This window comes from Anser brachyrhynchus (assembly GCF_964034855.1).
Source record: "Anser brachyrhynchus genome assembly, chromosome: 1".
In the NCBI taxonomy this organism is placed as follows: Eukaryota; Metazoa; Chordata; class Aves; order Anseriformes; family Anatidae; genus Anser; species Anser brachyrhynchus.
In genome coordinates, this window is record NC_137694.1 from 82,831,627 (window position 1) to 82,859,025 (window position 27,399).

General features: G+C 41.1%; 1 protein-coding gene across 30 annotated transcripts in view; it reads left to right on the forward strand.

The window, feature by feature from the left end:
• Positions 1-27,399, forward strand: part of ROBO2 (roundabout guidance receptor 2) — a 931,286-nt gene that overhangs the window by 489,381 nt on the left and 414,506 nt on the right. For 29 of the 30 annotated variants that reach the window (XM_080591484.1, XM_080591503.1, XM_080591502.1 and 26 more), the window contains exon 2: positions 22,233-22,559. In XM_080591484.1, coding sequence (XP_080447610.1) covers positions 22,233-22,559 — 327 coding nt within the window. Of the gene's footprint in view, positions 1-7,769; positions 8,073-22,232; positions 22,560-27,399 lie in introns of those variants that run through there. The other variant, XM_080591489.1, reaches the window with a different exon arrangement.

Below are 27,399 nucleotides of genomic sequence, written 5' to 3' on the forward strand. Positions count from 1 at the left end.
TCTATCTGTGTGTATGTTCAGTGATATCTATGTAAAGTTTTCTCATGCTCTGTGTGGGAGGTTCTTTCATGACATTCATGTTTGTCTCTTCCCCAGATGTGATATGGTTTACTGATGAAACTCATTAAATTTATTTTAATTTCAAAAACTAAATATCAATGCACAATCATTGCATTGTAATTTTGCTTATTTGATTAATTAACCTGTAATGGCCTTACTGAAGCTAGTGACTCAGAGTAGTGCTCTTGCATTGGTTTTAATTAATAAAAATAGGATTTTTTTCCTACATCTTCCTTGCATAGAACGCATTAAATCTGTCCTGATCTTTCTTTTTCTAATGATTTTGTCACCCTCTGCCAGATTTCTACCTACGGGTTCTAGGTTGTGGCACTGGAAATGCTTACAGACGACGTGCATTTCTCCTGACTATTTGGCATTCATGCTGTGTGTATTGCTAAGGAGAGGCAGGTTAAACAGCAGAAGCAGGAGGTTAGATAATCTAGCGTCATAAAACATGCAGTAGGTGAGAACTAGGGGACTCCTCCTGGATATGACGACAGGTCAGTAAAATTCTGTTCTGTAATAATACAGAATACAATGTTTTACAGTCTGTGTGGAAAAGCTGTGGAAAAACAGTGAATTTGCTTGGGTATCCGTTCTGCCACGTAGACGAACAATTGGCTGAAGGCTGTAAATAAAGGGTTACAATAGATAGCAATAAACTGATTTAAAGAAAGGCATCAGTTGGTTTGCCACGGGGATCTTTTTATTTGGATTGTGTCTTGTTTAACATCTTCGTTAATAATCTGAACGAGTGGGTAAACTGCATGCTAATTAAATTCACAGATGATACTAAGCGGGGAGGTGTTGCAAACATAGGGTGGCCAGATTTTCTAAGTGAAAATCTGGACCACCTGTCATGGCAGGCACACAGAGGAAGGTTTTTAGCAGGGCTGAGGGAGGGGGTGTGCACAGAAGGACTTGACAGCTTGTGGGAGGCGAAGGAAGGCTGCCCACTCCACCCCCTCCTTAGCCAAGCACACCCTTCCTTTCCTTCTCTGGCATCCTCTGGCCTGAATCCATTGCATTTATGCTGTTTGCTGTCCTCAGGTCATGAGAAATTTACTAGGTACCTATTAGCTGAAAAACCAAACCTATTAATCAGGGGGAGATATGAAAGATTGAGAGGACAGAAGGAAAAAGAGGCAAACTTCAGACAAATCATCCCAGTAAGCCTATCTCCCAGGGTCTGGAAATCTGGATGACACAAGTATTTCTTTAAGATGAAGATTGGAGGCTGAACCTTCCCCAGTTGTCTGATTTATGTTCTTCTGACAAATGTGGACCTACGTATTTTATATAGAAGCTCTAATGGCAAAAGGGCACTCATGCCTCCCTCTCTGTATCTGTAGACTTGTTTAATGGTTGGGTTTACTTAAGTGTTTGTGGGCCAGCAGGGAATGTAGCTCATGGTGCAAGGCACTAAGTGCCATATGGAAGTCTTCTTTTCTCCCCTTTTCCCTGCTTATGTGAGATAGAGACGTTACTCCTCTTGTGGCCCAGCCTGTTTTGTTGTGTTTTTCTTTCCTTTTTTTTTTTTTTTTTAAATCATTTTTTCACATAATGTGGCTTCGGAAAAATTCAGTTCTTATGCTTCTGTCCTCCCAGGATTTTGACGTTTGAAAACACGTTAACTGTAGCAGTCTGTGATCACATGAACATATGAATAATGATATGTACTTCTATAATAATCCTACCTTTAGCTTTCTGGAGATGTCCTAGCCTTGATCAAGGGGAAAGATCAACCTTGTATTCTTAATAAGGCAACTGATGTTAAAGGAGAGAGAGGTGCTATTCCTCCTGCCTCTTACTATAGGTCCTTGCCTCAGAAGGTTGCCTTCATTCTTAATTCCTTTTCTCATCCCATTAATGATGTATTCTGTAGCCTGAGGCCCTTACTGTGGCAACAGTTTGGGGGAAACCAGCATGACTATAACTTTTGTTAGTCACAAAGTCGTGCTCTGTTTGTGCCTTTAGTTGTGTCTGTGTAGAAGTTGACTCACTTGAGAGAGGGAGAGAAGGCTTGAAGTTTTGGGGTCTGGCAAAACAACTTTCTTTCTCATTTTCTCAATACCGTGCATTTTTTTTTGGAGGCTTCTTTGGACAGTCCCCTTGCTTTGCTCAAGTTCAGTGGCAGTAACGCAGAAACCTCTGCAGTCTGATGTTGCATGTAGATGTTATGTGTTTTGCTGCAATCCAGTTCCGTATTTGCTACCTTAAACAATAGATGGTTCAAAGTGTAATGGCCATGTGACAAATGATGAGCATGTCATACTGCCTTCCTGAAGCTTTTTACTCTTGGTTTTTGTCTCCTAGGCATCTTTCCCTTGCAGTGTTATGCAAATAAACCAATTAATGACAGACAAAATGGCCTTCCTGCATCGCCATGTTTGTAATAAGAAGGGCAATGCTGTAAGTCACGTACCTATTCAGTGTGCTCTGTAGGCCACTGCGAGGGCATGATTAGCCTGACTGGGGAAGACAATTGCAGAGGCATCTGCTCGGTTAATTTTGAGAGAAAATTTACCAGATGGAGGCTGAAGATTTAAGTGATTAGAAGGTAGTAGATTGGAATACAAATTGGATTAAAAGAAATTAGATTGATATAAATCGAATTGAGTCACAACAGTTTGTGTTGTTTGTACCAAGGGGCAGTGGATTATGGGAGAAGCAGATGCTCCAATGAGATAGGAATTAATGTGGCTTTGACGGTCCATCTGGGAAGGCCTGAATATCGAGTACATCCCTAATCTCTCTCTCCATTTATCAATGCCATAATGTTAATTAGTACTTCATTCATTAAGTTACTTACAGAGGAAAAAATCTCACCTCTAGCCCCTCTCTGCTTGAGGATTTTCTGTTGTGCCAAGAAATGGAAATCTCTCTTTAGCTGAGCTAGTTACAGTTGACTGTTACGCTAGACCTGTGTCACTTTCCTCAAGCTTACCGCTGCTTTTGGCATAAATGAAATTTATTGAGCTTTGTTTTGCAATAAACTTCTCTTCATAAATCCAGCAGCATAGTTATTTGAAGTCCTGTCTTCATGCCTACAGCACATCAATCCCTAGCTTCTAGTAATAAGCATCCTTCTCACGGTTTCAATAAGGTGTTGTATATATTCTATTTTATATAGTTGAGTAACATTTTGTTTTATGATCAAGATGTAGATATGACATTAATGATGAGAGGCAGATCTTTGAGAGGAGAGAGAGAGGGGAGAAAAAAAGGCTTGCAAGCATGTTTGTGTATGTAAGAAACTCTGGTAGAAAAAGTTGTGTGGAAGAAAAGTGCTATATGCAAAACATCTGACAAGAGGCATGTCTTCAGGTCTGCAGAACTGGCTGGTGACAGAACTGTTGGCTTTTAAGTGTGTTTCTCTTACTTAAGCTGTGTTGTAGAAGGTATATATACTTAAACTATGAAAAGTGACATAGAATCATAGAATCATAGAATATCCTGAGTTGGAAGGGACCCTTAAGGATCATCAAGTCCAACTCTTGATACCGCACAGGTCTACCCAAAAGTTCAGACCATGTGACTAAGTGCACAGTCCAATCTCTTCTTAAATTCAGACAGGCTCGGTGCAGTGACCACTTCCCTGGGGAGCCTGTTCCAGTGTGCAACCACCCTCTCTGTGAAGAACCCCCTCCTGATGTCGAGCCTAAATTTCCCCTGCCTCAGCTTAACCCCGTTCCCGCGGGTCCTGTCACTGGTGTTAATGGAGAAAAGGTCTCCTGCCTCTCGACACCCCCTTACAAGGAAGTTGTAGACTGTGATGAGGTCTCCCCTCAGCCTCCTCTTCTCCAGGCTGAACAGGCCCAGTGACCTCAGCCGTTCCTCGTACGTCTTCCCCTCCAGGCCTTTCACCATCTTCGTAGCCCTCCTCTGGACACTCTCCAACAGTTTCATGTCCTTTTTATACTGTGGTGCCCAGAACTGCACACAGTACTCGAGGTGAGGCCGCACCAGCGCAGAGTAGAGCGGGACAATCACCTCCCTTGACCTACTAGCGATGCCGTGCTTGATGCACCCCAGGACACGGTTGGCCCTCCTGGCCGCCAGGGCACACTGCTGGCTCATATTCAACTTGCTGTCAACCACGACCCCCAGATCCCTCTCTTCTAGGCTGCTCTCTAGCGTCTCATCGCCCAGTCTGTACGTGCAGCCAGGGTTTCCCCGTCCCAGGTGCAGGACCCGGCACTTGCTCTTATTGAACTTCATGCGGTTGGTGATCGCCCAGCTCTCTAACCTATCCAGATTCCTCTGCAAGGCCTTTCCACCCTCATTCGAGTCCACAACTCCTCCAAGTTTGGTGTCATCAGCAAACTTGCTCAAAATACCTTCTATTCCTACATCCAGATCGTTTATAAAAATATTGAAAAGTACCGGCCCTAAAATGGAGCCTTGAGGGACACCACTGGTGACCGCCCGCCAGCCTGACGCAGCCCCATTTACCATAACCCTTTGGGCCCTGCCCGTTAGCCAATTGCTCACCCATCGTATGATGTTTTTATTTAGCTGTATGGTGGACATTTTGTCCAGTAGGATCCTATGGGAAACCATGTCAAAAGCCTTGCTGAAGTCCAAAAAAATCACATCAGCTGGTTTCCCTTGGTCCATCATACGGGTGATCTTATCATAAAAGGAAATCAGGTTAGTTAGGCAGGACCTGCCCTTCACAAACCCATGCTGGCTGGGACCAATGACTGCTTTGTCCCCCAGGTGAGCCTCAATAAGTTCGAGAACCATCTTCTCCATGATTTTACCAGGCACTGACGTGAGACTGACAGGCCTGTAATTGCTAGGGTCTTCTTTCTGACCCTTCTTGTAAATCGGCACAACATTTGCCAGCTTCCAGTCTACCGGGACCTCTCCAAATTCCCAGGATCGTTGAAAAATAATTGAGAGAGGTTCCGCGATGACGTCCGCCAGCTCTTTCAGCACCCGGGGATGAATCCCATCCGGACCCATGGACTTGTAGGGATCCAGGTGGAGTAGCAAATCCCGCACACGTTCAGGGTCGGTTGGGAGTTTGTCATCCCCACCGTCCCAGTCCTCTAGCTCAGGGCACCCTGGGTCCCGAAGCCCATCATCGGCATTGAAGACAGAGGCGAAGAAGGCGTTAAGCGTCTCTGCTTTGCCTATGTCATTGTCTGTGAGGAGACCTTCCCTATCAAGGAGCGGCCCTATGTATTCTTTAGTTCTCCTTTTTCCATTCACATATCTGAAAAAGCCCTTTTTATTTTCTCTCACAGACACAGCCAGCTTCAACTCAAGGTGTGCTTTGGCCACACGAATTTTCTGCCTACAAACACGAACGGCATCCCTGTATCCTTTCCATGACACCTGGCCCTCCTTCCAGTAGCGAAACACTCTCTGTTTCCGCCTAATCTCCATTAGAATGTTCCTGGTCAGCCACGCCGGCCTCCTGCCCCGCCTGCCTGACTTGCGATATTTAGGAATTGCTTGATCTTGTGCTTCTAGGAGGCATCGTTTAAAGAATGACCAGCACTGGTGGACATCGAGGCCTTCAAGAGCGGTTTCCCAGGGGACCTTGCTGACTAGTTCCCTGAGCAGCCTGAAGTCCGCTTTCCCCATATCTAGGGATGAGGTTTTGGTGGCACTTTTCTTTCTGTCACCGTAAATTTTGAACTCAACCACTTCATGGTCGCTTTGACCAAGGCGGCCACCAATCACCACATCTCCCACCAGACCCTCTCTGTTTTCTAGCAACAGGTCTAGGAGGGCACCTTTCCTAGTTGGCTCTCTTAGCACCTGCACCAAGAAGTTATCATCTAGGTGCTTCATGAACCTCCTGGACTTGCTCGTGTCAGCCGTGTGGCACTCCCAGTTAACGTCTGGCAAGTTGAAGTCCCCCATAAGGACAAGGGGAGTTAATCTCGAGGCCTCTCTTAGTTCTGTAAAGAATAATTTATCGGCGCTATCGTCCTGGCCAGGCGGTCTGTAATAGACTCCCACAATGACATCCCCTTTATTCGTTCGTCCCTTGATCCTTACCCAGAGGCTCTCAACTTTGCCATCTCCGACCTGAAGTTCCACACAGTCCAGCCCCTGCTTCACATACATCGCCACCCCACCACCTCGCCTACCTTGCCTGTCCCTCCTGAAGAGCCTGTAACCATCTATCGCAACACCCCAGTCACAGGACTCATCCCACCAGGTTTCGCTTATGCCGATGATATCGTAGTTGCAGGACTGGGCCAGGACTTCTAGCTCATCCATTTTATTCCTCATACTGCGTGCGTTCGTGTAGAAGCACTTCAGGTGCGTCTCCTTACACTCAGCACCTTGTGGATCTGCCCGAAGGACCTCACTGGCACCCAGCCCCTCTGATTCTAGCGTACCTTCCCTTAGGTCTTCACCGGCGTGCCTGGTTTTAGCCCCTTTCCCCTTCGACTCTAGTTTAAAGCCCTATCTATCAGCCCTGCCAACTCCTGACCAAAGATCCTTACCCCTCTCCGAGAGAGGCACATCCCATCCGGTGCCATCAGGCCCTGTGTAGCATAGACCTTCCCGTGATCAAAGAACCCAAAGTTCTGCCGGTCACACCAGTCTCGAAGCCACGAGTTTATGTGAACAGCACGCCTTTCAGCTTCGATCCCCCCTATCGGAAGGACAGAGGCAAACACAACGTGCGCCCCTGATCCTCTAAGTAGTCGCCCCAAATCCCTAAAGTCTCTTTTGATCGCCTTCGGACTTCTCGTTGCTACTTCATCGCTACCAGCCTGAAAGACCAGTAGCGGGTAGTAGTCAGTGGGCCGTACCAGGCGCTGGACTTTCTTGGCGAAGTCTCTCACCCGAGCCCCAGGGAGGCAACAGACTTCTCTGCGGGTTGGGTCAGGTCGGCATATCGGTCCCTCTGTCCCTTTCAGAAGGGAGCCCCCCATAACAATAGCCCTTCTTTCTTTTTTGAAGGATGATGTGGCCATGCGGTGTGTAGGTCGCCTTGTCTTAGGCACCCCCTCCAGCTGGGACGGGTTTTTATCTACTTTATCGTTCGGATTGTCTTGTTCTAGTCCTTCATATCGATTATTTAAGGGTAGATGAGAAAGTGAGGTGGGCAGAGAGAGGGCTCGCCTACCACCCCGAATAGGCACCTGCCTCCATTCCCCCCCTTGATCTAGGTCTCCTCCCGCTGCCTGGCAGGAGGAGGGAACCTCCGTCTTCTGCATAACAGGAGACGCCTGTGCTGTGGCAGGCTCATGAGCCTGCCTCAGAGAGGGTAGAGTGCACCTCCACCAGTCAATTTCCATCTCCGATTCCCTGATGCTCCTGAGCCTGTTCACCTCCTCCCGGAGCACCGCTACCTGGCTGAGCAGTTCTTCAACCTGGGCACACCTCCCACAGGCATACCCACCACTGCTGTCGGAGACCGACAGAAGGCTGGGGCACACTCTGCAGCCCAGGACCTGGACGGCTGCGTGTTTCCCGGGTCCCTCCGTCTGAGTAGCCACCGTGGTGACCGTGGCTGGAGATGCCGCACGAGATGCGGAGGCCACGGTTTTCTGCCTGGTTGATACCATGGTCAGGTTCTACGCAAGCAGGTTACAAGCACGGAAGGGAGAAGTAGCTGCAACAGAGCGACGATGGGTCCCCGCCCTTCCTGCCCGCGCTCACTGCCTCGCTAACTGCCGCGTCTCTCCCCCGCGTCACTCCCTGTTTGCCGGCCCTGGTCGCCGCGCTCCCTAAGGGCTGCCTTTGAACGGCCGGGGGGAGGAGCTGTCGCTGACGCTGCTGGCTCCGCCTACGCCTCGTCAGCCTCCCTCACGAGGGCTGCCGGTGCCTGGCGGCTCCCTCACGTAGGCTCGATGCCCGAAAAATAGCCCTGCCTGTCCCGATCCCGCGCTCCGCTGCAGCACGCGTCTGCCCCGGAGCCGGTCGCCTCGGCAAGTGACATTCATGACAGCATGAATGATTGTTTCGTTAGGTGGAGGAGAATTACAAGAGGAAAGAAACGTGTAGAATATATAAAATATACCAGGATTGTGAAGGTATTAACTTTTTTTTTTAAGTCACAGTCTTCTGGAAATGAAAGTGGGATAATTAAATTCAAGTATGTTTAGTAAAAATACAAAAAAGAAGAGTACTTACTTTTCTCACTTCCTTCCTCAAAGTACACATAAGTATGATGCAGTAAGGTTGTATTAAGCTACTTGCTTACAGTGCAAACAAACATCGGCAAATGCTAGCCTCTTTGCTAGCCTTCATGCTAGCATGCTTCATGCTAGCATGCTTCATGCTTCTTGCCTTCATGCTAGCCTCTTTGTGTGATGTCAACCTGGAACTTGTCTTTCAATTTTTCCATAAATAGTTGATTTTTTTCTTAGAGAAACGCATTTAAAAGCCAACAGTTCCCTAGTTGGGACTGCCGTTAGCAACAGTAGGGTTACTTGTGTATGGCCAAGTCAGAATTTGGTCTAAGAAAGCCCTTGGACTGGTGCCTTCAGTCTGAAGAGAGACATATCTGCTGTGTGCCCGCTGTGAATGTAAATAAGAGAAACAGCAGAGGTAAGAGAAATATCAGTAAAGGCTACTTACAAAAGATACAAGAATTGGCACAGTTACTGGGAGCGTTTGTGTTCTGTCACCAGGTCCAAGAGCATTAAGTTCAGTTCTGGCTGTGAAAGTTGCAGACTTATAATTTGTGATCTAATGGGACAGGTAACTGGATGGCTTTTGGATGAGAGGAGGAAAAGAAAATTGATTCTTCTTTTTAAATAGATTGGAAGAGCTCATTTGAGTCTTGGATAAAGAAACATACTATTTTATTGGCTACAGGTATAATAGTTGCAAGGTAGAAAGGTTACAAATTAAGTGCATACAATGAAACCTGTGAAACGTGCATAGAGAGCAAAAAGAAAGTAAAGGGCACAAGGAAAGAAATGCTTTTGTGAAATTGGGTGTTGGGGTGGGTGGCAGGGAAGCAAAACAAAAATAATAATTTAAAATACTTTAATTAAAGGGAGTGTATGAGGTTGAGTACTCTCAGGTGAGCTGAATTGTACTATATGAAAGAAAAAAAGAGAAAAACTAGAGTTAACAAGATATTTGCAGACAAATTTAAATGCTGCCCTAAGTTCGTAATTATTACTGATGAAAATTTCCTCAGTTAGAAAGGGAGTTGATCTTTTTTCTTCGGATACGAGTGCGGTAACTGTTAAAAGCTTGTGGCATTTTGGTGATCAAACTATGCAGTACACAAAAAGATGCAGTATTTGCAGTAAAATATATATTTAAAAACATCTTCTAAAAACTCCCCTGCTAAATATGTGAAGGGACAAACAAAAGTCACAAAGCACTGGAATAAAAATCATGGTAATCTTTTTGCGTTTAGGGTGTCAGGAATTTTATCAACGTGACTTACATAGAAACAGCAAGTGATTGAACTTTCTCTAAAAGTTGCTTGTGAACATAGGGAACTGCGTGTGTCCGAGTCCTTAAAAAGCAAGCTAGCAAGAGGCATTTTCAAATGCCCTTTAAGTCTTGTGTTGCCTGTACTTATTCACCTGGTTCTTGTATATTGACGTATATAGCAGAGAGGCAGTTGTGAGGAAGTTTATGCTGATTCAGAAAGTCATTACTCTTGAACACGTGAAGGAGTGCTCACTCAAGATGGGGTTTAAAAAAACAGTAGAATTAGAGGCTGTCTTTGTAAGAGCTTGACCTGTTTTCATCCTTGGATCTTTGGAGAAACTTTTATATCTAGTTGAAGCTTCCACAGAGAAACTGTTAGACAGATGTCCAAGTTGTAATCTGTAGGTTTCTATGTGAAAGGACTTTTGGTAACAGTCATATTACTTTCAATTTTATTTTGAGATTTGCTGGTGAATTAATATTAATTGGCTGATAGTTATTTAGAAATTTACAAATACTTTTTTTTCTTTTTGGATGTTTGGCTCAAATCTTACATAAGGTATTGGTATTATCTAGTGGGAATTTCCTGGCCATCCACAACTGGTGCAGTTCAGTGGAACAGGGTGGAGAGCCTTTGCTGCCAACGTCAGCAGTGAACTCAGCGGCTGCAGGGAACAATTTAGAGCACCAAGGTCAAGTGCCTAATGTGCTCACAGTAGGAATTCACAAAACTTTTTAACCACCTTGAGATTTATCTGTCCTTGTTTGACTGCAGAGCTTTCATCTAGCAGTGAAATATTGCAGTTTTTCAAGTTGCAGGATAGGGGGAGTGTGTTAGTGACCCCAGAGAGGTTTTTATGAACGTGAGGATGAAAGAGGAGATCAAGAAAGTAAGTTTCCTTGCCTTAAGTAGCTGTATGTACTGTCTTCTGTGAAGGTCAGGGTGGCAGAATTGTCAAGTCTACCTGAAAATATGGTCAAAACTTGTTACAGTTGTGTTGTGGAGAGAAGATCAGTTATTGATCAGAACTAAAATACAAGCAAGAAACTTCATCATTGTTTATAATGGTGCAACACTGAGAAATTTTGGCTTGTGTTTCAAAATATTTATCTGCAAGCTAAAGACCTCATCGTTTTAATTTTTTGAAGAGACTTTTTGAAGACATGTTCCAAGTATTTAATTGGAGAACCACTTTTGATTTTTGTGAAGTTTGTATAACACGTTATTTGCAAAGTTACTCTGATTTCAGTCTTACTGTGTGGCAATTGTATCCTACTCTGATAGCTATTTTCCACAAATGGTTCTTGAGGGGATCTGGACCACGTTGTCGTTTGAAAGCTATTTTTTACTAGCTGTATTTTTCAGTTTAAATATATTTTCATGTTTACTCATTTTTAAAGCTGTTAAGTAATATTTAAATGATGTCTTGGATGGTCATTATGATCTATGAATAGAAAGTCTTAGCCTATGGAGAACCTGTCGTTATCAGTCCTTCTGTGTAAAAGCATAAAATTTACTTGCACTTTATTAGACGTGGGTGTGGGTTTTTGTTTCTGTTTTTTAAGCAATGGTATGTAGGAGTATTAAAAGCTTCACTTTGACTGCCTAATAAGAAGCCATTGTTAGTTCCCCAGTGCTATGATGATAATGTGCTGGCTGTATAGTAAGGAAGTTACTGTGATGTCTATAATATAACAATGTCTATAGGTTTCCCCGTTCACCCTTGACTGGAAAAGACCTTAAAGCTGTCTGGTGGTGTTGGGCATACATTCATGCTTAGTTTTGCTTAATTCCAGAGTGGTTCTGGAAGGTTTCCGAAGGAAGAGCTGTTGTGCTTGAGCTCTCCTGGATGAAAAGAGTGGGGAAAAAACTCTTCGTATCTGTTTGATGCTTTTGTAACATGGTGTGTATATATCACAAAGTAATTTGGCCTGTAAGGGACCTTTGGAGGTTGTCTGGCATGTGTGTGTGTTTGTGTGCGTACATTTCATACACATATACATGGCATGCCTCTGTGTATATATATGCTGTGTATAAATACATATATACACAAACCTTTTTCTTTGTTTTGCTTTTCATAATTGGAAACGTTCATCTTCTTTCCTTTTTTCATTCTTGGCATGATTTTTGTCATGTCATTGTTCAGAGACACTGAACATTTATGAAACCCACACTTGAAGTGGAACAGCTATTTTAATTTCAAAAGCCAGAGATTTTTTGGGGAAAAGAAAATAAAAGAACAAGCTACTATACGTAGGGTGTGGTGGTAGTGGTTGTTGTTTTTTTTAGTTAAATAAATAGTTGTCTGTTGGCTGCCTCCAGGGACCATGCCTACAGTAGATCTTTTTACTTCTTAACTGAACTCTAAACCAGACTGCTTTGCCACAACCAAATCAATTTACTTTTCTCATTGAAGCAGTGACTTGTATTCATAACATCCCTTTTCACCTGGGAAAAAGTGATTCATTTGCCTGTGAGTCTGTACACCACTTTTCAGGGATATTGTGATAATATGCACTCCTCTTATAAATGCTTGTGAGAATCTCACACACCTAACAGCAGAGTGGTAGAATACAATGACTTTTGGGGAGTAGTAAGACCATGTGAAAATAATACAAAACAAAGAGCACAAGCATCAAGATTTAAGTTGAAAGAATGTAGCTGATCTATTTGCAACCTGGACAGTGCTAATACAGTTCTGAAAAAAGTGCAGTGTGTGAAAAGGAAGAGAGGTAGCTCTTCTTATTTGAAATTATGTAAGGATGATCCACTAGGAAACCTCTTAATCAAGATCCAATTTGCACAATTGAAAACTGCACAGAACTGTTCTGCTCTGTGCTGGCTATTCTGGTTTTCCACCTATAATGCAGTTGAATTTTCCCTGCAGTTGAAGTGTGAAACTTGTATCTTGGTGTGTGAGTAAGAAAAATTTTGGAAATAAGTGAATTGGAATAAATTTCCATTGAGTCTGCATAGTGATTTTGGAATGTTTCCCTTAAGATCATTTCATACAAGGAATAGGGTGATTATGTTGTGTATTGGATTAATGTCCATGTTTAAACAAACAAACAAAACGGAGAGTCAATTTTTTGTTTGCAGTGTTTCCTTATGATTAAAATTGATTACACCTCTCTTAGCAATGTCACAGTCTTATGCAACAGAAGCTTAATAGGATCAGCCTTGCAATAAGATTTGCTCAAATATTTTTAATGACAGTTTTATTGATCTGTCTTTTCTGTGGTATCTGCTCTCCCTTCTTGGCAAACGCGTGCTATAGGAAAGGTGGCTTATCTGCAGATACATGTCCTGAGGAAGTTAGGGTGTGTTGGTTAATGGATTACTTTTCTAGGTAAAAAGCTTTTTCTAGGAAAAGCTTTCAGAGGACTTTGTCATAGCTGGCGTGGCTTTGAACAAAAACCTTACCTTGGAAGCCGTCATGTCATTGGAGTCTGCTCCCATCTGCCAAATCTCAGGGGAGAGGGAGAGACTGTAAAGTATAAATCTTCAAAATGTAATCTTTACCCTGTCACTTTGCCTGGAGGAATGCATCTGGGATAATCAGCCTGATGCTGGTGCATCAGCCTGTACTCCAGTTGGGTTTTCTCATTATCTTGAATTTTTTGTACATTATCTTTTGTTCAAACTAGGATGTGACTGACTGGATCTCTACTTGAGATCTCTGCTTGCTTTCAGTCAATTCTGTGGTTAAAAGGGTAGTGAAAGCAACACACTTATTCATTATATCTAACAGATACGTATAATAAATGTGTCTGATAAGCACTTCCTAAGTGGAATAAGGCATATGAAGAAGCAAGAAAATGAACAGTAACTGTGACTGGCTTTCAGTAGATTTAACTAAGTAGCTGCAGGGGTGTCTTTTTTCAAGCTTAATGTTATCTCATATGAAAGTGTTAGTTTCCATAAGGAAAAAGGAACCCAAGCCTGGCCATGTGACAGATCCTGCATAGCCAGAAAATGTTCTGCATATGCTATTGTAGCTATCCATCATGTCCATAAAGCACATCAGTCATTTAATTGTGATTTTAATAACTTAATATCAGTTGTGTGGGTTGTTTTTTTTGTTTGTTTGTTTGCTTTTCTTGTTTGCTGCATGGGAAATACCTAAGACATAAAAGAAGGTTATTTGACATTAAAATACATTTTTGGAGCTGTCTTCTCAGTAAGATCAAATATATCCAGGCCCTTTCCTTCCTGTGTCTATTAATTTGTTGTAGGTTAATTTTTTTTCTATTAGTTTTGTTGTTTCTTTTCCTGCTAACCAGGCTGTTTGCACTCTCTGAGGAAGAGTGCATCATCGGCAAAACTCTTAAAAGTGCATTCAAAATACTGTCAAAGGTACAGAACAAACTAGTAATCTCTCAGATGTAGCAGTTTGCTTTCACTTGTAGCTGGCATAAAATTTCAAATGGCAGTATGACTTTATTGGTAGATGTTTCCGTATTCCACTACTGTTTTGTAACAAACTCTACATCATGAAGTTTCAAGTTCAGTTGTCTTTGAGACATTAGTCTTCTTGGACTAGATATATAATACCCCTTTTAAGAATGACCTTTCAGAAATATTGAACTGAAAATATTTTAAATGTAGTACACAATGCAATATATATTTTAAACTCTGCATAGTATATTTCTTCTTTTTTTTGTATTGTGTGACTGTCAGTATTTGTACAATAGAATATTATTGTTACCTCTGTATTTTGGGGTTATATCCAAGTATGTTAGCAGCAAAGTAAAAACAGTAGGGGGACAGAATACTAGATAAGTACTCTATAGTAGGGACGATGTCTTCTGGTATGAGTAGTGTTAAGTGGCTGTTAGTCTTACTATTGAAAATCTAGTCCCATCTTCCTTTTGTATCAAAATATATTAGAGCTATGTCTTCAGAATTTTAAAGGAATGAAAATGTGAATCTTCAGAAAGGATATAAAGGAGCAGTAGCCTTAGAGATCAATTTAGAAAGGGCTTTTCTGTATGTAGGCACTCAAGTAGTAGAAAGCTGGAAAAGACGTGGAGAGATGCAAATTGGTGGTATGTGAAGTGGCAGAATTGCTAGTGGAAAGTGGTGACAGGAGGAGATAAAGTCAGAAAGGGAGAGAGAGAGGGAGAGAGTACTGAAGAGGCTCCTGAAGGCAATTCTGAGATGTGCATTGTGAAATAGCATATCGCAGCATTAACATTTAAGCTGATACTATATACATATACGTAATTGCTCATCAGTTACGAGAAAATCACTAGCCTTTCTGATACGTATTCTGTGCCTTTCCTGAGTAGCTCAGTAGCCGTGAACATTTTGCTGACTTACTTTAGAAATGAATGAAATCACTGTGAACTTGGTCTATGTCGTTGCTTTTTGTGTATGACAGACCACTTGCTTATTAGCTGCTTATATAGAGAGGAGGGTTAATAGGTGAAATCAGCTTTTGCTCTTGATGTGAAGCTAATAAATTAAAACTGGAAGAGCATGAAATGTTGTAAATGAAAAGGGTTTTCCTTGACATTTGAGTGATGGTGGCATAGGAGCACTAGAAGGTGCAAAGTGCCTTTTTCTGGGAAGATGTGTGTATCATACCTATTCATCCCATTACCTTTTGTGAAGGTGTGGTGAAAAGGGTACAATATTGACTCAGTTTTCTTTTCTACTTACTGCTGTGTCTCTATAGCAAATCAATTTCTTTGATTCTTTGATATTTTTTTAATGTGTCCAAATTTAGTTAGGGTTATTTGGATACAGAATCAACCAGGCTAAATTGAAAATCAAAAGTATTCTACTTATATGCTATTGGTGCAGCTGTAACTATATGGTACATTGGATCTCTGAGGAAACTTGTGAGGAAGTCAGAGTATCTTACAGCAAATCCGTAAGGCTTGTTGCTAATTATGAGAATAGAATTCATCAGCAATAGTGTTGATATGGTTGAAATGAATGAGTGACGGTTGTCTTTTATACTTTCCAAAGAGTAGTCTTAAAGATGATCACAGAACCATAGAATGGTTGGGCTAGGAAGGGGCCTTAAAGACCACCCAGTTCCAACCTCCCTGCCATGAGCAGGGACACCTCCCACTAGACCAGGCTACTCAAAGCCCCATCCAGCCTGGCCTTGAACACCTCCAGGGATGGGGAATCCACAATTTCTCTGGGCAACCTGTTCAAGTGCCTCAACACCCTCTGAGTGAAGAATTTTCTCTTAAAATCTAATTTAAGTTTCCCCTCTTTTAGTTTAAGACCATTCCCCCTTGTCCTATCATTATCTACCCAAGTAGAGAGTCCTTCTCCATCTTTTTTATAAGACCCCTTTAAGTACTGAAAGGCTGCAATGAGGTCTCCCCAGAGCCTTCTCTTATTCAGGCTGAACATCCCCAGCTCTCTCAGCCTTTCTTCATAGGAGAGGTGCTCCAGCCCTCTGATAATCTTTGTGGCCCTCCTCTGGACTCGCTCTAACAACCCCACATCTTTCTTGTGTTGGGGGCCCCAGACCTGCACACAGCACTCCAAGTTGGGCCTCACAAGGGCAGAGCAGAGGGGGACAATCACCTCCCTCGACCTGCTGGTCGCATCTCTGTTGATGCAGCCCAGGATGCAATTGACCTTCTGGGCTGCAAGCACACACTGCTAGGTCCTGTTGAGCCTTTGGTCCACCAGAACTCCCAAGTCCTTCTCTGCAGGGCTGCTCTCAGTGAGTTCCTCTCCCAGTCTGTACTCATGTCTGGGGTTGCCCTGACCCAGGTGCAGCACCTGGACTTGCTGAACCTCATTCGGTCCACATGGGCCCACTTCTCAAGCTTGTCTAGGTCCCTTTGGATGGCATCTCTTCCTTCTATTGTATCGACTGCACCACTCAGCTTGGTGTCATAAACACCATGTTGTCCAACACATCTGAAATGAGATAAAATGTCTTCAGATGCCTATAGTATAATGTGCATTCCAGAATTATTTTTCTACTTTTGTCATCTTTGCTCACTTTTTACTTTCTTTTCACTAGTTTGATTAGGAAGTAAGCGTGCAAAGTAAGTATACAAAGTCATAAGACAGGAAGGGAGATCAGGTGGTAAATACGTTTCAATGGTAGTGCTGCATCTGTACATCTAGTAACTAGAGCTTCCTTTTGCCTTTTTGTGGCAGTGTTTCCTCCAGCAGCTTCTTCGCACTCAGCTCCAGCTGGGTTTCATATATTCAGTGTCCTGACCTTTGTAGACATTAACCATGACTGATGAAGAAGTGATTCACATAAAGGTAGATATGAATGCAAACATGCTCATTACCTGCAAAGTGATAGTTGATTACAGATCTATAAAGTCAGCAATTATTATTACAAGAACTACAGCATTTCCCATTAGCCAACATTTAACAGGTCAGAAGTTGCCAACAGGTTTTGATATCTGAAAATGGAAACTGTGCTTGTTAGTGACAAAACATTGTCTTGCAGTATCGTAGAGAATACAAGCTGATAACTTGATGTTCACTTTTAAATGAAGATAACTTTATTAATAAGTGAATGTAACAAAGAACAGCATTACTGCTTAGTGAACAATTTAATTCAAGATTTCATGAGCCATATTTTAGTTTTCCTATGTTAACTGTGCAATAACTTATATTTTACTCTGTTATGAATTTTAGATATATCCTTTAGGAAATATGGAAAAGGTCTGCATTTAAATATAAGTATTGGAATCTACCAGTAAAGGCAAAAATGAAATAATATGAAAGCTAGACTTAGACGATTCAAAATTTTACTCTTTACTTACTCCTGTCAATGACTGAAAACTTTGTATAGAGCTTTTCACTGAAATAAATGTTTCTATTGGCTAAATGGCTTTGAAGGTGACTTTTTTTTTTTTTAACAGAGTTAGCTTTATAACTGTTTCTTTTAATTCAGTGCTGGCTTGTAGCTGAAAGTTGAACAATGGTGAATGGGGTGAGGGTGAACAAGAGTAAACAATTACCAGTAAACTCTTACTTTGCTGTTTACCTGGGGAAAAAAACAGTGAAAACGTTTTAATCTGTAAAGGTGAAAAATTCACGTGAGATTAACGCATGGCTTTATACTGTTCCATAAGTTGTCTCCTGCTACTGTAGTAGTTTTCATTTGTTCGCTGAGAACTGTCAAATTCCCTTATGTTACTGAGGAAATACGGCATGAGAGCCTTGGCCATGTTACATTTTCTAGCTGCAGGAGCATCTGATGTACTATGGCAGTATATATCACTTCACACCTCTCCAAAGCCACATTTTCTGAAAGCCTGAATTATTTCTACTAATAGGTTTCTAAGTAGGTATGAGAAGCTGCTCTGCAGATGCTGCTTCCTTCCTTGCCTCATCCTCATTTAGAAATCAAACAGAAAAACGCTGTATGAGGGAGAGAGGATTGAGCTGTCTGGTATAGTGTGGTGGTTTTGGCTATAGCAGGGTCTCAGCAAAACTTTATCAGGAACCCCAACAGTATTAAGGCAGAATGGTTCTTTTTTTTTTTCCTTCTTCCTTCAAGGCTACCATATTGAACTAATATTAAAATCCAAAGACATTGAGATTGTTAGTTTTGTATATGAGAATCTGAGCTCAAAGAAGATAGATTGGGATAGTTTTCAATATGTGGTGAAGGTATTAACACAAGCACCCCCACGTTGCTGGGGTGTGTGACCAGCAGAGTTGCAGGTGACACTGAGGTTGTGTGAATGCTATGGGTTTTTTCTGTGCTTTTTGTGATTTTTGTTTCACGATAGCATCAAGACGGAATGTCACTACACCTAATTATTTTATAATTTCACTTGTTCTTGTCCTTGATTTTGTAGTAGCATTAATATTAGAGTATCTGATTTTGTGGCAGATGCTAGAAATGCAGTAGAATCGCTGATTTTTATTTTTATTTATTTATTTATTCTGGTTCTGCCTGACAGAATTTGTAAAATACGAGATGAGGGTTTCAAGATACACCAGAGAAGTGTATAGAGGGGCAAGTTGAACAGAGGTGGCTTATGTCTTTTCATTTGTTGCAGTGATTTTAGCACCTTTTTGTTTATTGCTGCAGTATGAACAATGAAACAGTAATTTCAAAGGTAGGATACTGTAATAGGCTTGCACTTTAGCTTTTTTCTTATGTGGTGTTTTTCTTGTTGTTGTTGTTTTGTTTTTAAAGGTGGCTTTAATTATTCTGTGTAGTAATAAGCAAAAGCGTGAGCCTAAAACTGTCTCTGTGAATTAGTTGATAAGGCCTTTATGAAGCTACTCTTCTGGAAATGTGCAGTAAGCAGTCATCCATCTGCAATAACTATGCAAACTTCAGCACACAACAAGCATTAGAATATTCTGTGAGTGTGTGTTCAGAGAAGTGTTAATATTTTCCCTTTCATAGATGTAGCTTTGAATTAGTTGTGGATATTGCAGGACATTTCCAAAGTTGTGTTTTTGTCCAACAGCATGTAACAACTAATTTGAAATCGTTACAGTCCATCATGGTAATGGCTACTTCGGGACTCTTAAATTCAGGGGTTATTCACATGCCGTATGCATGCCTGAGATGTAAGTGTATTGGAAATCCTTGAGGGAAAAATTGAGAAGAAAGCTGCATGGATAGCCCAGGATGCAACACAGACTGCCTGCTTCAGTGAGGCACCTTGCTGTCTTGGATAGGCTGTGGTTCCTTCTCACTCTTCAGTGAAAGGAAAGAAAATATCTTCTGGTCAGTTAGCTCATGGGATTGATAATATCCCTGTTTCTTCTAAATTAGGTTATATTGGTAGGAGTATCTGGTGCAGGGGAGCTACAGTGGAAGAATCGAAACCTAGTAAGGAAAACACCACGTGACGCGGTCACTTTCAGGCATGTAGGCAGCCAGAAAAGAGGTGATGGGGTCAGGTTTTTGGTTTGGTTTGCCCTTTTAAAATCAGGGTACCTTTGTGGAATAGCTGTTGGTGCTCTGTTCATATTTGAAGGAGGAAGTCTGCAGTACTCCATGTTTGATTTCTTGTGTGTTTTCCTTCCCCTCTCTTAAATGCAAACTGAAGGAAATGACTTGCGGCAGTTGATAGCAGTAGGTGCACCCAGACATCCCAGGAATGTGTGGCATGAGCCCCCCTCCATACATAGTCCAAGCCTCTCTCCTTGCTCATTGGCACCGTCTCTGCTGCCCGCAGCTCAGCCCTTTCTTGAGCACAGACATTAGTAACCATTAGTTTTGTGATACACATCAGTACTGAAGAGAAAGCATTAGTTGTTTTATGACCTGAGGTGAGGCTTTGAATTGGGCTGTAAAAGGCAGAAGGTTCATCTGTAGTGGGAGAAAGCCCTTTTCAAGGGATTGGATAAGGTCTGTAATTGTCTGTAGAATGTGCTGCTTGGACTTCTGAGCCTTGCCACCAAATATTTGTGCATAAGAAAACTGGTTCGTATTTTGGATTTGTACTTTTCACTGTTGTTACAAATTTGGTTACTTTTCGCTAACTGTCTAAAAATGTAGTGAGATCTGCCAGTCTTCTCTGACTTCGGTCGCTCTCAAATTCTTACTGGTAATGTTAGGAATTTCTTAACGCAACTGGTGAGTGGTTTTGTCTTCAGAGTAAGAAATGAAGTAAGCTGGTAGATATGTGTAGAGAACATTATATGTGTCTCAGTGTTTGCAGTTTACTTTTTTGTCCCATGTACAGTGAAATTTATAATCTGTAATGGTGATTTCAGTCTTTTTCGATGTTGTGTATGCAGTCATAGCATAGAGATACCTAACTGAAAATTCTCCTGTTGGATTGTAAATGCATTTTTGGCAGTAGAAGGGGAGAATGAAATACTTTTTACTCTTCCAAGTGTGCTCTAAGTGTATCTGTTTGTGTTTGGATATAAATTGTTGTGTGTGTATGCTAGCAGTATGGATTTACAGATACCTTGACTATACTGGTGGTAGAATCTGGTAGCTGCTGAGAGAGTCCATTTGTGCAGGAATGGCATAGCACCTTATTGCTATGCCAAGCCTTAGTTTAATGACCAGAGTGTTAGTAAAAATAAGTCCAAAGATGGATTCAGTATGTAGAGTGGGTCCTTATTCCTTTCCTCATAACTTTTGGAATCAGTAAGGCGTTGACAATATTTTTAAATGTATAATGCCTAGAATATAGTTAAGATACTGTTATTAAATCTCTTTTCTATTACTCAGCAAAACTGCTCGTCAGAAGATTGAGACAAATGTTTCATTGAAACGCAGAAGCCGTTATAGACCTTTTATTTAAGAAGAGCAGCCCAATTGTGCTGGAATGGCAGCACCACTCAATGGATTTTTATGACCAATGCCAGAGAAGATGATTTGTGCTAGCAATTAGGAGGGCAGTTTTTATGAGAAGCAATTTGTAGGCATGAACCACTGTTACCATTTTGTTGCAGAGAAGCTGTTTGCTAAGCTAATATATTCTAATTAAATATGCAGTAGTGAACTATATCTGAATAGTTGAATCTCAAGTTAGGAGTGCTGGACCTTGTGTTTCTGTTGGGTGATGCTGTTCTTGCATATATTAATCTCTGCAATTTGTCTGCAAATGGCTGTAATGAGGAGCATAACCATTTTGAAAAAATGATAAACTTTCTTTGGGGAAAAGGGTATTGCAAAATTTGGATACTGTTGTGATACTGTTGATTTTTTTTCACAAGAGTTCAGTGAAGGTTCGGGATGCTCTGACTTTGTGAAACTGAACTATCAGGTAAAGTCTGTGATGGAAGGTTGGTACTAGATTGTCTCCACGATGATGAACCCAGTGCTCATTGCTTTCTCATCCCCTACGTTTATGGGGTTTCCCCTCCTTTAGCACCTCTCTTCCCTATTCCAGGATATTAATGATGGGAGTAAGGGTGTGTTGGTAAAGGATGGAGGACAATGATCCAGGTCTGCTTCTTTGCTGCCCTGGGCTGTAGGAAGGCAACTGAATGTAAGGGAACTACAGAAGAATGGTGCGTCAAAGTGTCTGCTCACCAAAATACAGAGCAAGGCACAAAGCTACTACTGTAGAGGCCACTAAGTTACTGTTGTATGCCTGTATTGTGTTTGTGTGTGTGTGTATGTACACGCAATTCACTGAAAATTTCTGAAGTGTAGTTGACATTAGAGATTTCCAAATAAAAATAGAGATTATGAATGACTTCAGGTACTTTGAACAGCTGAAATTGCCAACTATTGCACTAGAAATTAATGAAGGAAGGAATACTTGTCAGGATTTAATTGGTCAGTGTTTTTTTTGTTTGTTTGTTTGTTTTTAAATTGGGATTGTTTTTTTCCTTTGGTTTCCATGCATGGGCTGCTTGTGGGAAAGGAGTACAAAGCACACTGTTAAAACTGGAGGAAAAAAAAAAAGTGGTAAGACACAGGACTTTTGGAGATGTCCATATGCCAAGTGTGGCTGATGAAAGGATGGGAGAGCAGTGGCTATGAGTGGAGTTTGAAAGGGCACAGGGATCTATAAGCTAATTTAAACAGAACGATTTACATTACAAGGAAAAGACGTCATGGTGGTATATGTAAGAGATTCTCTTACATACACGTCCAGTCTACATGTGGTATGGATTTGTTAATGCCTTGGTCAGAGGCGTGTGTTTCTAGTACAAAGTCAGGTTTTTAGCTGTGAAAGTCTGTGATACAGTCTCTGATATCAGATAAAAACAATATCAGATGATGTCATCTGTGTACACGTTGTCTTTTTCTTTTCTGTGAAAATTTTGGTGGCATTGAAAGAAAAACTTGCAAGAACTTTCTGTGAAGCCAAAAGTACAAATAAATTACTCTTCTCCCACCCTTTTCTTTTTCTAGGATCTCGTCTCCGCCAGGAAGACTTTCCACCTCGGATTGTTGAGCATCCTTCAGATGTGATAGTCTCTAAAGGAGAACCAACGACCCTGAACTGTAAAGCTGAAGGACGGCCAACTCCTACTATTGAGTGGTACAAAGATGGAGAGCGAGTGGAAACTGATAAAGATGATCCTCGCTCCCACCGTATGCTGCTGCCTAGCGGATCTTTATTTTTCTTACGTATTGTGCATGGACGCAGGAGTAAACCTGATGAAGGAAGTTATGTTTGCGTAGCAAGGAACTATCTTGGAGAAGCTGTGAGTCGCAATGCATCTCTGGAAGTGGCATGTGAGTAAAGTTTTGTATGATTAGCACTGTATAAGTCTTTAAAGTTGCTTTCACACTGTTATCCAGCACTCTCATATGTTCAGCAGTTTGGGAGATGAATGCAGGTAAGTGTGGCATTTTGTCGTTAGCTATAGCTCTTAGTCAAGGCATTTCTATGTGCATTTATTCAGTAGCAGTGACAATACAGAATGTGATTTATACTGAAGTAGGGTTCTAACCAGTGTATAATCATGATTGGCACAAGCATGGACAAAGGCTAATCTTCATCTAAAGAATTATCTAATTTCTAAATTATGACTAAAGTTGGTTATAGTGAAACTAATGTGGAAAAATACCTATCATTTAATATAAGGTGCACTGTCTGTTTCTCTTTATTTAGTCATCTGTTACCTCAACAGAAACAGACAGCGTCTTGGCGACTCATGTTCTGTACTGCTGGAAACCTGTGCTCCTCTATCACAAACTTGATACAGGCCTCATTCGTTATGTGAATGGCAAGTGAAATTGTTGGCCATTTCTCATATCATCCAGAGTAGTCTTAACTCTCTATTGATTCTCTTTGTCTTAAAAGAGAAGTCATCATGGCTTTTACAGAGACCACCCAGTATGCATGATATGTTTGCAGTAGAGTTACCAGAGGCAGTCATTATATTCATATAGCAGACAAGCTCATCATACATGAAATACAGCGTTTTGTATGTGGATTTTTGCTGCTTTGTCATGCTGGGGAAAAAAAATACTATTTTTTTATTCAGAGTATCAACTAAGGGTAGCTCTGTTTCTTCACATAAATGTGTGTTTTAGTAGAATTAAAAATGTTGCTCTCTTGCTGGAATTCAATTTTCCCCCACAGTTCTTTATTTGACAGTAGTTTCAGCAAAATGTGTGTGACTGAAGTAGGGCTTCAGCACAAACTTGCATCACTTAGTTGGTAAAGAATGGATTTAAGTACTCACAAGAAGGTGTAGTAGCTTAAATAATGAAAAGGCAGAAAAGAAAAAAATATATTCCTGATGCAGTCTGCAGACTCTAGTAGCTACTGCTATGTGATCTTGAGGTTTCAATATTTTCATAAATTGCAGAAAATGCTATTCTTGAATTATTCAGATGTTGGCACCGGCCCCATAGAACAGACTTGTTCCCTGTCTTTGACCTGTCGTAACCAAGAGTAAGAATTGTTTCAAATGAAAACAGGTTTGCTGTTCATTCAAGTCACTAATAAATGCACATCTGCTGATAAAAGCTTCACAGCGTTACTCAGCTTTGGTAGGTATTTAGGACTTGGGAAGATGACCGATTTATGGAAGGTTGAAAGCTGGGTGAGTATGACTATATATAAACTTGAACTGAATAATTTCTTTGTTTGTATGTGTGGTTTAAGGTGTCTGTAGAGAAATCCTATGTGAAAAAGACAAACATTTTGATAACTTTATGACAATCCTGTGGAGATTCAGACTTCTCATGTTGAAGTTCAGAACGTTCTCCATGGTATGCTTTGAGTCATCAAATTAAAGTGATTGGTTATTTTAAAATTCAGAGGTGCTCTTTATTCTGTCTGTTTTTACTGATCCCTACTTCAGTGGCCTCTGTGTGACTCTTGTTACAATATCCCCAGTGTTTGGAGTTACTTTTTTAACCACTGTGGCTCGTGGCAGGTCATGCATGAACTGCATGTGAGACAGTAGAAGACTTCAAAATAACAAAATCAGATTTCATTGTCAGAAGCATTTTAGGGAAGGGTCATAGAACATGCAACCTGAGATCTGAAACCACAGCCAAAGTTTCTGCAATAGCAACATGCACGTGACAGCAGATTATTTTACTGTTTTCATAGCTTTGAAATTTAACTGACTGAAATTTTCCAATTAAACAGTTTAGCAGTGTAAAACTGGAGTTCCATTTCCACTTAAATTAACAAGTACTTTGTCTTTCCTTGAGCCATACCATGGCTGTGCTTAAAGGGAGGTATTTTCAAAGAAAAAAATGTAATCAAGGTGTTCATTACTCATTTAATTTTAGAGATTCTGCTGTTTTATCCTCACTGGTTGTGAAAGCACATGGCAATGCTAGTTGTGTATCGGAAGAATCCTGTGGGGGATGATAGCAAAACTGCCCAGTTTTCTTTGGGTTTGAGACTTTTTTTTTTGACTTTTGGCTATAAATCAAGTTTTCAAGTGACTTTCAGGGATCAGCTATTTAAAGACTCTTAACTGTTTTTCTAATACCAGCATTTCTGGGCTGAAGAAGGTGAGCAGGCCCTGCAACAGTCCAGTTGCACCCTAGGGAAATGAGTCGTTGCTGACAGCCTGCTGTCAGCGAGGCATTCTCCTCCACCTGTGCCCCGCTGCTGCTGAAGGAGTTTGAGCTGCCTGGGTACCACTGCCCTGCCCGAGGGAACCAAGACAGCCCCACGCTATCAGGGCTTCCTTGTGCTGTCTTTAATGGTGTTGAAAACTGCTCTTTCCACACCGAGCTATGCTGTTTTCATCACCAGAAAAAGCGGGGTTATCCTTTGCTGACAACAGGGTTTTGGATTATTAGCTGACTGTAGGTGGCCTCAAATTGTGCCATTAGAGACAAACTGCTGATTTTTGTGGGTCTAAAATGCTCGAGTCTGCTGTTTTCCTGAAAGAATCAGTGATTGTTTTACTTTGCTTATTAAATTGTCAGTCCCCAACAATGCACACTTGGAACTTTTGAATGATTTATGAAGAAATATATATATATATATTTTTGTATCTGTTGTTAAGTGTGGTCATGCTTGTGTATTCAGATGATACAGAGATGTTAATTGTGGTTCATTCCTTTCTCTTTCCTTTTTTCCCCTCCATGGGCACCTGGCACTGAGTTTGAAAATCTTCTGATGTATCCTCCCTTTTTTTTTTTCTTTTTGCATAAAGACAGAAGAAAAAAACTTAAGTGAAATTCAGTTGGTACATGTAGTGATTCAGAGCGCAGAATGTGGCCCATCTTGAATACAGTCACTTTGCCCCTTGTTTTTGGAGTGTTTTTTGCAAGTTCCTGAAGTCCCTAAGCTCTTTCTGATCTAGGGGCAATTAACAAACTTCCCAAGCAAGATGAGTTTAGATGCCAGCCCACCCAAAGCAATTAAATCTGCTTTTAGATCCATGCCTATTCAGAGCATGTGCATACAATCAAGAGCAAATATTTGGTTGTGCTGATATACTCAGAAAAACAGAACCATGGAGTCACAGAATATGATTCTCAGAAAACAAAGTCTCAAAGTCAGTGGAACAGTGAGGAACTTTGGCTTGAGAAGTTACTTAAACAACATCCTTAACACATACGACATGCTTTAAGAACCTTGTCTTTAATTTTAGAAGTATCCATTCCAGAGGGATACCTAGGAAGGAATAGGTATTTGTTTTTGAAGGCACAGTTTAGGATCGATATGATATATTCTATTTCATTCTTGTAATGCATTAATCTGTGATGTGCTTTGTGTGGATCACTTTTCTTTTTCCCTTTGAGGAAGCTCCTACAATAAGAAAAAAAATAATGCTAGCAACAAAACCATTCTTCTATTGTGTCTGTGGCAAATTCTGATGTATTTGTATATTTTATGGTTAAATCTTTTAAAAATAAAGTTTCTAGTCCTAAAACTATTTTAAAAATTGTATTCAAAAGAATAAAACATTTCTTCTGATTTTAGTGTATTAAAATGTTGCAGTTTCTTAAGTGACACTGAACAGGGATTGGCATTATTAGAAATATCTTAATGATGAAACTGTCTTGAGAGGGTTTTAGAAAAGGAGGTAGATTTGAATTAATCTTATAAAATTATACATTTTATAAAACTGCTTTAATTTTTGAAAACCATTCTTTTAGACTTTTAGTTTTAAAATAAAAACAATTTTTTGCGGTGTAAGAATTGACACAATTTAAACTATGTGGTTGAGTTTTCCATTGGGAATATCAGGAGATGCATTTGCAATAGCTACCCTGGATAGGATTTCAGTTGCAAGCACTGGGGTGCCACATGTAAGCAACAGAAAGAGCACGAGGGGTCCTTGCACTGACTCAGGCAGCCTCTGATCCAGCCTGAGTCAGCAGCAGCCCCCAGAGAGAGCAGCTGTAGCCCCAGGTGTTAAATATGTGACAGCAGCTTGATCTATCGACCGCTGTAAGAGCGGGCTTTGGCCTAAATGAAAATTCATGAAAAATTGATGAAGTCCCCAGATTATTTTTTCCCCCTTTTCCTTTTTCAGTGCTGTGCCAGTGCAGCGAGGAGAGATTAAATGAGGTGTTGAACGCTTTAGTGGCAAGGAGGTTGTGGTTCAAAGGTCGTGGGTCAAGGGACGGAAAAAAGACCAATTTTCTACCTTACTTTCTTTTAAAAGAAAACAAGACTTTTCAGACTAGCCAGGATTTACTTCCATTTTAATATAAGAATAAAGCTCAGGAATATTCACAAATAAGATTCTTTTCTGCATGGCTTGGCAAAGAGTAGGAGTGTGTGGGCTGGTGCTAATAGAAAACAGTAGAATACTCAGATTCATAATTCAATTGGAGAACCAGAAATAGACTGAATTTTGCGACGGCAGTTCAAATTTGGGCTTCCATCTCTCTGAGTCTGTTCTTGAACTGAAGTCATTTGGAGAAAGAAGAGGTCTTGCATTATTTATGTCACAGATTGCTTGAATAGCAGGCTTTGGAACACTCTCCAAACATAATGATCCTGTTTATGTTAAATCCAAAACTGAATTATGTTTTATCTGTAACAACATCAGTTATAGTAGTACACTGAATTTAGTGTGAAGAGTCACAGGTGTATTCCAAAGCAAGCGTAAGCCACATCTTAAACATGGGAGGCAGTAAT